Below are 13,021 nucleotides of genomic sequence, written 5' to 3'. Positions count from 1 at the left end.
CCCAATTAATGCCAGCAGACATTTGGTGTAAATAAAGCTTAACTGCTTAGCAAAGATGAGTAAATCGCTCTTAATCTGCGTCCCAGAAACTGTCCCAAAAAGGTGTTTAACTTTATATTAATTCCATGATCAAACCTCAACCACTCGCGTAAGCCTGTCACTATATACAGTAACATACATTCTTAATACATACATCCTTTTAAATACATGCTGTATGTGGGGTTTTTTTTTAATTCAAATGAAAACAGCAAGAATCATCTAAAGAAAATAATGGGATCACGGTGACTCTTCTATGTTCATGGCAAAGAATTTTTGTCCCTATAAACCCTGTTAAGATGAGTAATTTTCGTCAGTATTCCCAGCACACAGTCAGCACATAGGCTGTCCTCTCAATACAACATAGCTGAAGAAATGGGTGACTCATTTGACCACATGTCTTCCATCCCCAAGAAGGACTCTGTTTCAGCTTAAGTCTGCTGAGGCAGGGAGGCGAGAGTAACACATTCACTCTGCTAGATTCAAAAACAGGCATACAAAGAAAGACACACACACACATGCAGAGACAAACACACAGAAGTATGCAGCGGCATCAATTATAAAATGGCATTTTGCTGCTCTGTTGGGAGCCTTTGTGTCTGTGCATCTACAGCGCGCTCGCTGGTGTGTTACAGCTAAAAATATTCTGAATATAATCTTAAATTTAGAAAATCACAAAAACTTTTTTTCTTTGTTGTCACTTTTATCATCACCCTCACCAACAACATCTCTATCATGAACATTCCCAGCAGATACCTTGTTGTGGAGTCTGAGTTCCACATTGTGAAGAGTAGTCTCTTATGAAGGTCCTCGTCACCGACAGCACTGAAAACAAAGGAAAGAAAATTTTTGAGGTATTTTTGAAACTAACCAGATGAATGTTCCCTCTTAAACATTTGTTTGGCATCAAAGATACTCAAGAAGCCAACAACTATGAGTGAAAAGCTGTGTACTGTATGTATAATGCAAAAGGTGGACATGCTTTGATTTTACATATTCCTCACATTAAGGGTGCCTCTTCTAGTTATTCCTACACATAACTTCAGGTGAAATTTGTGGATTGGAGAGGATACATCAAATTTGACTTAAGCACCACCGCCAGGTGCTTAAGCTAAGGATTCAACAGAGTTAAATAAAACTAGATGTTCTCATTTTCACTAAATAAACATATCTTAAAATGGTATGCCACGCATCCAGATTCCAAATGGTCTGAATGCTCACAAGTAAAAGGTTTGTAAGAAGATGGGGTTCCTACAGTGAGGAACCATCTGAGTCTTCTGTCTGTCTCTAGGATCACTGTCTGGGAACATGCCGACCTGAAAAATACAGCAAAATAAGAGTACAGACAACCTCCACCATCATCTTAGAGTGTCCAGTGGGGCTTTTTTTTTGTATGATTCTGTACAGTCACACATACCTTAACATAAGAGTCACATGACCCCTGGCACTCTTCCAGCATACCTCTGGCCTCCAAAACTGTGAACGCATAAAATAATTGAATAAAACAATTTTATCAGATCATGTTCATCTTTATTACATAAATGCACATCCCATTTTCAGGTGCTGAGTCAAAATGTCACCAATAAAGAACTAACACTGGACCCCCAAATACAAAGTTGTTGAAAGCTCACGGTGGCTCAAATACTCTCCGGGTTATGAACAATAAACCCGGAATAATCCCGATAAAACCCTGAATAAACCCGGTAACATGTGTTATGAATCCAGAAAATCCAGAGAGTACTAATGCAGAAGCATTTTTGGCATGTGCACTGAGCAAGCTGCTTCGACTGGAGGTAGGGGGCGGGGAGTGGGGAGGGGGTTGCGATGTTTAACACAGCTTGCCTGATTCGCATTAACTCTCCCATATTTTTGTTTCTCAATGAAGTATGTGGTGGAAGAATAAGAGGATGTCTGACTGCTGAAATAACAAGCTGTGAAAATGATTTGCAAGAAGCTGTAAAGTGTTTCCAACGGCTGAGAACTCAAAAGGACAATATGCATACTTTGCAAAAAAGCCATTTTATTGTGGGCATTTCATCCTGTGCCAAAATACAGCATCGTCAAATGAGATTCATGCCTACTAGCATACTTGCATAGGGAAAGTAAGAATACGTGGCTGGGCCTCAGAGAGTATCTGCTCCCACACGGGGCTTAAAAATTATATGAGCAGTCATACAGGAGGCTTGCATGAGGTGATTTGTCAACTTAATAAAAATCTCTACAGCCACCCGTCTCGTCTTGTTTACACGTGGCTCAAGCTCAACTACTAACTGTAACTATCATGTATAAAAACTGTATTTATAGTAACACATAAATATAACCTCAACATTTAGACTTTTTAAATGACTAATAACATTATATAGAACTAATTGGGGTGTGAGAGGACACAATATGTAGGTACTGCTAAACGTTGAGAATAGGTTATGCTGTTAAATTAGAAGCTTGACAAAAAAGACATGCACACTGGGCTCTGTGTTGTTCACTTTAAGCCAGAATGTGCGTCTTTGTGGTGAACAATCCTCCCAAATTGTTTTGGAAACTAAAACGCTGCATTTTTGTGCTTGGCGTGTGCTTGATTTACAGTGAAGTAATGTTTAAAGGCTCAACAAGAGATGATCCACCCATCTGTGCACTATGGCATTTCCAATCTGTGGGGTTGCATTTGACTTTGGCTGAATGCCATTTTAGATGACCTCACACCTTTCTCCAATAACATATGATGATAAATGTAAAATCTCAGAAACTACATGCAATACACAACCAAAGCTTCATGTGTGCTTTGACTATTGGCTATAAGAATAAGATTATATACAAATAGTACATTGGTTGTTGTATGAGCAAATAGCAGCCACTGTCCTTGAAATAAATACACTATTTACCTAGGGACATCCTGTAGTTTTTTGTAGTGTTGTATTGAACTGCATCATTTAGAGAGGTGTTTTTAATATTAAGTCCGCCTGATGTATGTAACTTGGGGTGTAAAAATGAGATATTTCATCAAATGTGTCATGCAACAGACAAGAGTGGACAAAGACAAATAGTGAGAAAAACATCTAGTTAACCATCTGATGAGTAAATGGCCATTCACACAGAGAAATGACAGGGGCACAAAAGACTCTGAGAGGGAAGATAGAGAATTACATACAGAAGTAGGAGGGTGCATGGCTGTGGTTGCTAGGAGACCAAAATAAACAACCACTTTTGTTAGATTAATGTACCCATCTCCCTTCCCACCTGCCTTTGCTTTTTCTCGGTAATGGTCGCCTGTCGTGATTTAACAGGTGATCTGCACCATGCTTTTAACTTCATTTTTTGTTTATAACGTGTGGTCCACAAATAAAATTGCCTCGACATATAGTTTTTCAATATTTTACATATTTTATTTATATTTGAGAGCACATATTTCATATCTGAGAGTTCCAACATAAAATTCAGCCCCAAGCGGGCACACACTGTGTAGAGCTTTTAAGTGAAATGAACGGGCAAATTGTTTCTCCACATTAGAGTCTCTCTGTATGAACAGCCTTTAACAGGACTCACCGCTAACAGCAAGCTGTTCATGCTCTGGGATGACTGACAGCTTCAGCTGACCTGTTGAAAAATGAGAGAGGGGAAGTTATGACAGGGGGATCCGGGTATCACTGCTGTACATATAGGTTTACTTAACAGATTGAATACAGGGCATAATTTTAATAATATACATATAAATAAAATATATAAGAAGCCTTTACATGTGTGTGTTCAGGATATTGTGGCTGCAGAAATCTGTTCACACTGTCAAATGAGTTTAACCACTTACTTTTGGTCTAACTTATTTTACTTGTTTTTAGGTTGATGTGCACATGTGTGGATATGTGTGTCTTTGTTCTTTTTCTCCCCCTCAGCCATAATTTCTGTCTACCAGTGTCTCGTTTTCTCCTTCCCTGTCTCCTAGTGCTGCTAACAGCTCGAGGAGACTTGTTAGCCATGTTGACATGGTCACTGCTAACATTGGCTTTGTGCTATTCTTAATTAATCCTGCTCATAAGAGCGCAGTCTGCTCAAATGTGGGAGCCCCGTTCTGTGATAAGGCTGCTGGCACTTCAGAGCTTGGGTACAAGGGATGTTTGTCGTTCCCACACTGGACTTGGCATGCTTTGTGCTGCTGGCTGTGGTAGAGGAACAAAGTGAAAACAGTGTTTGAAAAATCTTCCTGGTACATCTGAACCTTCCTAATACAAAGGTAGTTATGAGGCATTCTCAGAAATACCAAACTCAGTGTGTATCACACTGCAGGTATAAGCCAAAGCAAAAGGATAGAAGCGTTGTGGTAGCTGAATGGTTATAGCGCATGCCACATAACTGTAACATCATTGGTTTGACTCCGCCTGGGAACCCTTGTTGCATGTCATCCCCCTCTCTCTCTCCCCCTTCTTTCCTGTCTACTACTCCACTATCAGCTGTTGATTAAATGCAAAAATGCCCAAAAACATATCTTTAAAAAAAAAAAGAATAACGCAGACTGACAGTTTCAGGCCAGCTATAAAGAGAGAACAAGTGAATACTGACGACTATAGGTCCAAAGCTGCTGGAAAAAACACACAATTCTAACATCCAGTGTGGTGCATTTTGTGGGAAGGAGAGATCAGTAAACACAGATCTGATTATTTGTAATCCATGTAAATGAAACACCTTGAGATGGTAGACTGAACAAGTGTCATATAGTTTAGAGGGTTATTTTTTTGCTGGCTTTCCATTTTGGAGACAGCTGTTCCATTTCACTAAACACCATTTCTGTTCCCCTGCACCAATGAAATAAAAATGCAGTTGAGCACGGTAAGAGGCTATTCCTTTCAAAAGAGGAATTTCTCTAATTGGCTTGCATGGATCAAATGCAAATAACTGAAAACAAGGTGCAGAGCTGTATTAAATAGGACTTGTGTGCTCAAATGAAGCAAATCATTTCCCTGCATTTTGGGCCAGGCAGTGTATGACAAGATACACAGGCAGCAGGAGATGGAGTTGTATCGATCCAATAATGGGATTTCCATTCATTCTTGAAACACTCAAGTGACACCATGGTACATAGAGTGTACAGTCAGCATACTGCTCCAAAAGATAGAATCAATCACCTTATTTGTGATAGTAGCTTACACAAAGAAAGAAAAACATGAGTGCCAAAAGGTAAATATAGGAGTCATTTGGCGTGTTAACGATGGGATGGCAGATAAACATGCAATGAGACGGTGGAGAAAGGAGAGAAGAATAAGGAGACAGAGAGGAGGAGAGCTGTCAGATGGTCTGTAAGTGTGGAACAGTGACATTTTAGAAGCAGAGGGTACAGCCTGTGAGAGTAGGAGTGAATTAATAGGGAATGGCAGACATGACAGCACTGTGGGTGGGTACATGTGAAAACACATGTAAACACACTCTCATATACCAATGGATGCCTGGCTGCTATGCACCAATCCAACTAACCCTGTCTCCTATGAGTTATATTCATGTACAAATATTTTGTATTTTATCATTGTGGAGAAAACACAGGTTGAGGTTAGGGAAGAAAGAAAAAAATAACTTGAAGCATGATACAGGATGCAACCCCCTGTCTACAGTTTTTAAGCCATGTGTTTTGTGCACCACACCATCAACGACGCCACTGGCACGTCTAGTTGCTGCATTATAGGAAAATTATACACTACTTCCTACATCGGAACAAAACAGTGCCAGAAAAAGTAATCCAGGCAGCTGACTCCTTCAAAATACATTAGTTAATTGACACAAATTAACATAATTCATTGTTGATAGGTTTGATCAAAGCAATGCGAATCCAAGCAGTTGCACACATATATACACATACTGTAATCTCCATTCCTTTACCAATTAAAGTAATTATCTCAAAGATTTTCATTTAAATAAATGTCTGTTAAGTCACTATTGCCAAATGAGGTAAACACAATGGTGACTGAGCCTATGGCCAACTGATGAAAGCTCCTGCATTTGCAGTATTACAAACTGGGTCTAAGTGGCAACATTCCCAGGAAAAATCATAAGCGGCGCACAGTTAGTGACGTGCTGTCCATCACCTAGCAGTGGTTGGTCCGCCAGAGAGGGTAGGCGGAGCTAACACAACAGACTTGCTCATCTTCAACTCACTTGTGTGTGATGCAGCGTATTGTTTTTTCCAGTCTCTATTGCTAACTGACTCATGTCACATAGGTGACACTGTTTGGATCTCTGGGAAGTGAGGTCCAAAAACACACCTGCAATTTCTGTTTATCACCATAGGTGCCGCCAAAGAGAGCAAAACTGAGATCTTCAAGATTGTTACTTTAATGTTCAAACTAATTTTGCAAAACAAGCCAAATGTATTAACTCGTTCACTGGCCTCACTTAAAGAAATACCCTCAGAAATAACACCCTACGTTATTGTGGAAATGTTTTGAGTCATGGACTAATACAACAAATCCCAGAATCCTCCCTCTCCTCATTCTTCAAAGGATATCTACATGAAAGGCACTGTTATAAGAGTATTGCAGCTCCTTTAAGGAATAGGGCAGTGTGTAATGTGTGTGCATAATGAGTGTGTGGTTGAGCAAGTTTGAGAGAGCAAGCAGCAGAAAAGTGACAGTGAATGCAAGCAGAGCAGAAGGAAAGGTTAGCAGTAAGTTGTCGATCTGGCACTAAATGTACAGTACAGGCTATAGTGTGTCAGTTAATAAATACTGTAGCTTCTCAAGACCAAGAAAAGTCTGGTCTCTAGGTTGATAAAAAGAACTGACTGCCTTTGCCAGTAGGCTGTAGGGTGGGAATCTTTGCGAATCTCACGATTCGATTCAATTCTGATACTTTGGTGTCCGATTCAATTCAGAATCAATTCTCAATTGAATGAATAGAAAAAGGGGGTTGGGGCTATTTTCAGTCTATTGCTCCAGTAAACTGTGTGCCAAACCATTCACTAATGTCCTTAGTCTACTGAAATACAATATGAAACATAACTGGCAGATAAGACAAATGGTCCGCAGCCTTTTTATTTTAAAACGTTAACTGCATTAATGAATTAATTAATTAATGTGTGTAGCGTTTTACAGTCTTCTGCCTGTATGAGAATAACATACATGAGAGGAGGAGGCAGAGTTCTCCACTGTGTTGTTATTAACGTCATGTCTCCAGCAGTAGGGAACAGCCTCTCTGCTGCGCTGTTACCTCCAGGGAAAGACATGCTGAGCGGGTACAGGGTTGTTGAGGTGAAACTGATTGAGCACCGAGTTATTTTCTTCACCTCAGAGTTGGTTTAAGTTGTTTAACGCTGTAGTGTATGTTGGTCTTGTTTGTTACTGCTGGAGTTCGCTGCTCCGCTAAGTGACGGCGTAGAAAGTTCACAATATACCTCACGTTCATCTCGCAAAGGTGATTATTTACTAATTGTATTTACTAACTGTCCCGGTGCTGCAGTTGCACTGCCCTCACAGTTAAGTTTCACCTTTTCGTTAAGTCAACATCCAAACTTTTTATTATTTTTTGTACCACAATAAGCCTCGTTTTGATAGTATTTTGGAAGTTTTGTCATACAGCCAACGAAATTACTTTCAAGACTATTCAACGAGTCTATTTAAGGAAAGTGAATGTAGCAGGGTTATATTCGAATACAACCACAACAGACCAGGAATCGCCTACCCACATAAGCCTGCCTCAAGAACACTGTGACAGCGTTGTATCAGCCTTAAAATTCTGCTCCATCAACCCTGGAGTGAGATCTCCAGATCAGCTGAGAAGCCCCATTGTCTGACCCTTGTTGCTCGGCAACTGCTACCTCCCGGTGAGCGTCACCTCGCTGGAAAGTCGTAAGTGAAGCCAACACTGAAATAGCACCTTCGGGTCCAACTGGAAGGAGTTCAGCTCTGCGACTTTGCTGCGAAAGTAGACAAACTTTACATCTGTTGCCTGTGATAAGAGTTGATGTCGGAAAGTGCTCTGAATTCTTATTTTTAATCCTCTTAGAGAAGTTTTTGATTATTCCCCTAGCGTTCCGCCGTTGTCTGGTAACTCTGAATCATATACTCAATTTCACTATTGCCAACCTAAGTGATCAGTTTCATTTTGCTATTGAAAAGATCAATTCTTGTGTATTCTTTAAAGCAGAGATAGAGATCCCTGTATCGAGAGTTCACAACTTCTGATTATAAGACTGATTAATTTAGTTTATCTATTTTCCTTCAATTGAAGGTGGTGCTCCAATTATCAACGAGTGCAAATTTTAATTTCTGGTCGTACTCATCACGCTATGACCGATGAATTTGCCCTCCGAGGCAAATTTGATATATTTGGCTATATACTGATGATAAAATTGACTTAACTTGGATATGCTGCTGCCACTCTATCAATGGTCTTAAGCAAATATACACTTCCCCCTCCCTCTTCCACTGCTATGTCCCTTCAGAAACGTACTGAATGCACCCTCGGGTGGCATCCTCAGCCATGGTGCTGATGTGCATGGCAGGATTTAGAGCAGGAGAGAATTTAAAATGCCACGCTTGTTCGGGTGAAGCAAGGTCAAGGGGAACAAGCCTTCGGTGTTAGAGAGACGCCAACCTTATAACCTTTACAGAGAGAAAGAGAGAGAGAGTCTATAATTAAAATAATGTAGAATAATAAAAGGTCTAGAATGAGACATTTTACAGCAGCAGTAAAAAATAATGAGCCCTTCAACAGTAAAAGTATTCAGTACTTTCGAGTTTAGGTTAGAGCTTTTGTGCTTAGGTTATACTGAAAGGAAAGAAAAGCTAAATAAACTCAATTATTGTACTTGAGAAACTTTCTATTACTTTGACTACGAAGAACAAAGAGTCTCCATTTCCTAGTGTTTGTGTTTAATGTAGACTCACAGTCCTCTAAAGACCCAGGATATGCACAAAGTTGCACCTTTAATTTACTTTTTTACTTTTTGAAAACCTTTCTTGAATCCATGTGTAACTTTTTTACTGGCTTTTGAGCATAAACTTGCTGAACAAGATTGGGCTGTTGAATTTGAAAGTAATGATGCTGACGAGGCATGGGGTTTGTTTAAAGGAATGTTTTTAGCTGAGCTGGACATAGTTGCACAAATGAAAGAGGTCAGAATAAAACAAAGAAGTGCCAAATGGATGACAGCAGAAATTTTGGACCTCATTAGACAGAGAGATTGCTATATATAGAAGTTTAAGAAGTCTAATCTGCATACTGATTTACTGCAGAAATCAAGCTAGATATAAAATACAGAAAGCCAAGTCCCAGTATTACATGAATGCTGTTGCAGAGAATGTGCATCAGCCCAAAAAACTGGAAAGTCCTTAAAGACATGGGCTCAACAGGGAAATATAACACAAAATCATGTAATATTGGAATAGATATTGACAATACCATGTGTTTTGATAAACAGAAGATTCCTGGACATTTCAATACATTTTTTACAACCATTGCCACTAGTCTGGTTTCTAAACTACCAAATGGCTCTGGGAGATTTGGACTCCCATTTCTGAACACTGAACAAGCAACGAAAATGCTATCCATACTATGTACAAATAAAGCAACTGGCCTGGATTTCATTCCAGCCAGATTCTTGAGAAATAGAGCCAGTGTCACTTGTGGGGTCATTGCTCATATTTTGAATCTGTCATTAAAGCTGGGAAAAGTTCCAAGTCAGATGAAAATGGCCAGAGTCCTCCCCCTGTTTAAGAAGAACAGTAGGTCAGACATTGGAAACTATAGGCCAGTATCAATCCTACCAACCACATCTAAGTTATTGGAGAGGGTAGTGTTTGATCAGGTTGAAGAATATCTGATCCATCACATCCTTCTGTATGAGTTTCAGTCCGGTTTTAGAGCAGCCTATTCCACCAATATCTGCCTCACTCACCTTTGTGATTATATCAGGCAAGAAAGTGAAAATGGTAATTATACCAGCATGGTCTTGCTGGACTTACAGAAAGCATTTTACACAGTATATCACTCCATACTTTTGTCCAAACTGCAGTGTATGGGACTAGGGTACACTGCTATAAACTGGTTCAACTCGTACCTCACAGGGAGAACCAAGGGATATAACATGCAGTGTGCTGCAAGGCTCAATATTGGGGCCTCTTTTATTCCTCGTTTATGTAAATGACATGCCGGCTGCAGTAAAATGCAAGCTTTTATTTATTAAATGCTGATGACTCTTCTTTATTTGTGGCTGAGAAAGATATTCACCAAATTGAGGTCACTCTAAGCAGAGAGTTAGAAAATGTAAGGGAGTGGCTCATAGACAACAACTTGTCTTTGCACCTGGGCAAAACTGTTTGGCACTAAGCGTAGGCTGCAGAAGGCAAACAGGATAAAGGTTATATGCAATGGCAATGAAATTGTATCACAGGCTTTTGTCACATACCTTGGCATTACTCTGGATCAGTCACTCCCAGGTGAATTTATTGCTGAGAAAATACTATAAAAAAGTGCCTGTAAACCCAAGTTCCTGTATCACAGAGTGAGGCAGTTTGACATTACAATTAAAAAACTCCTTGTAATAATACTGATACAGTGCCATTTCAATTACACCTGTTCTGCATGGTACAGTGGCTTGACAATGAAACTAAGGAACAAAATGTAAGTTATGCAAAATAACATCATTTGTTATCTACTAAATGTACCTCCCAGAAATCATGTAGGAGGTAATGAATTCAAGAAGGTGGGCCTGTTGCCAATGCAGCTCAGGGTAGAACATCTGAAACTCAACCACATGTATAACATCATCAGTGGTGCTGCCCCTGACTACCTGGGCTCACAGATAGTCATGGTCCATACTCAGCATGGATACCAGGGTATACACTCATGCAAGGTGCCACAAGTAAACAGCGTGGCTCAGAGCTCCTTTTTTATTTATTATTTTCCTTACTTTGAAACAGCCTTCCACTTAGCATCAAGCTGTCAGAATCCAGAGGGGTTTTTAAGAGGTCAGATCTGGTCTTATCTCTGGGGTAAGATGAGCAGTTAGATAATGACAGGCAGGTCCTGTGCTTATGTTGTGTTTTTATTTGTGAAATGCTTTCAAGACATATTGATTGTGACTAAAAAGGAAGATATTAGGACAGGCATTGAAGTTTCACGCCTGTTGTTTTTATATTAAGGTTGTCTTTGGATTATTTTTTAATTGTTTTAGAGGATTCTGTGGATGATATGTGTTACTGTCTGTCCTGTTTTTCTGACATCAGGGACCATGTTGGAAACAAGTGTTCTCACTTTAACATGTTATCCTAGGATTCATTCTCTTCTATATCCATAAATCAAATCAAATCAAATCAAAACACTTCCTCTTATAAAAAAGATAGCAACAGGCCCACATCAATTTAACAGCATAATTGGTCTCCACTTTGGGGCAAAGCTGTGAATGGTTACTGAGTTTGCAGACTTGCACTAAAGTAAAAACAAAATTTTCATCTATATTAAAAACAGCACAGGGGTCTAGATAAAATAAAGCTAACCTCCATGCTCAGCATATTAGTCCTCAAACTATAAGAAAGATTATGCGGTACACTTGTTTCATTGCCTGTCCTCAGGGCTGTTTGTATGCACTATATATTTCCCAGGATTATCTGTGCTGAGCAGGTGAGTCATGTTTTTTTTTGTTCCTTCTTTGTATGCATGAGCTATTTTGCTCTTGCATTTACTTTTTGATCTTGTTTCTCAAAGCAATCTGTTTACTTCAGACTTCATTTAATTGACATTGAAATCAGCTGTCATGAAATCCTGTCTCATTTAACAGCCCTCTAACTACACTTTTGCAAATAATGAAGGAAAAAATTGTGATGCAAGACATTACACCAGACTGGCATAATACTGTGAGGCATTTTTGATAGGTAAGATAGGAAGAAAGAGACTGAAAGAATGAGAAAAGCTTAGAGCCGCTAAGAAAGGATGCGAGACACTAACACTGATACTGACAGTGGTTTACTCCCTATGTGACTTCTCCCCCTGCTGAGTCTGTCCGTGTCCATGTGCCATCTCAATTAGGCCACAAAGTGATGTTGCCTGTCCAATGGCAGGACATGAATACAGCCTTGTCAGCACATGAATTTTGTATAGGTTCAGATAACATCCCCAACCTGTGACCAAGGTACTGACTAATGTGATTTTTTTATGCTAAATTTACACACACACCAAAGCACACAGACAGACACAGGCAAAAACAACATACATACATACAGCATATGACAACATGTGTCATATATCAAGAACAACCTTGAACATTACTTATTGGTTTTCCATGTCCAGACACAAAATAGCATCATCAATTTTGCCAAGCTCTGTCGAGTAAACAAAATGTTTGATATGTTGCCCTACTTTGTATACAATGTCCCTGTCATTGGTTCTGTCACTTAAGACAGTGCCATCTTCCTCAAGGCATCAGTCCTGGATACAAGGCTGTCAACAACCCAGGGCCGTAATAACACAGAGGACACACAGGTCATGTCCCCGTCTTTCATCAAGTGCCCTTGCATTTTTCCACACAGAGACACAATCGATTCAGAAATTTAATGAATTCCCTTTAATGTTTTCCTGAAATTGCAGAATGTAACCCCAAAACACATCTTTAATCAAATTACCCAAAAAGGGAGGAAAGGCCATACTGCAGCTGGTGAGAAGGTTATGTAGTGTATCCATGTGTGTGTGTGTGTGTGTGTGTGTGTGTGTGTGTGTGTGTGTGTGTGTGTGTGTGTGTGTGTGGCTCTTCGTTATCCTTTACCTCCCTCTCTTTCTCTCTCTGCTTTAATAGGCTTCGCTGCTTATTTGTCACATTTACATTTGAAAAACTGTGCCCCACCAGCATCCAATAAGGGCAGGCCAGGGGACACTGTTGGTCTTTATGCGACAACTAAAGTAGCCATTATGAGCAGAAAGGAACAAGAAAGGAGACTGGATTTAATCCGTGTTCTGTAACATTTTCTGTGAGAACTGGAGCTATTTTGAAAAGTTGGGAAACTGCTGTGTATGGGAT

The 13,021-nt window shown here is 39.8% G+C and overlaps 1 protein-coding gene across 2 annotated transcripts in view; it reads right to left on the bottom strand.

Moving 5' to 3' along the window:
• rgs3a (regulator of G protein signaling 3a) overlaps positions 1 to 13,021 on the bottom strand; it is a 158,261-nt gene that overhangs the window by 133,614 nt on the left and 11,626 nt on the right. Inside the window, exons 3-6 of one of the 2 annotated variants that reach the window (XM_042394479.1) lie at positions 3,577 to 3,627; positions 1,454 to 1,512; positions 1,258 to 1,352; positions 793 to 861 (exon numbers count right to left, since the gene is read on the bottom strand). In XM_042394479.1, coding sequence (XP_042250413.1) covers positions 793 to 861; positions 1,258 to 1,352; positions 1,454 to 1,512; positions 3,577 to 3,627 — 274 coding nt within the window. The remainder of the gene's footprint in view (positions 1 to 792; positions 862 to 1,257; positions 1,353 to 1,453; positions 1,513 to 3,576; positions 3,628 to 13,021) is intronic. The other variant, XM_042394480.1, reaches the window with a different exon arrangement.

This window comes from Thunnus maccoyii, chromosome 19, assembly GCF_910596095.1.
Source record: "Thunnus maccoyii chromosome 19, fThuMac1.1, whole genome shotgun sequence".
Taxonomy (NCBI): Eukaryota; Metazoa; Chordata; class Actinopteri; order Scombriformes; family Scombridae; genus Thunnus; species Thunnus maccoyii.
The sequence above is the reverse complement of the archived record's forward strand: the minus strand, read 5'-3'. Positions and strand labels throughout refer to the sequence as shown.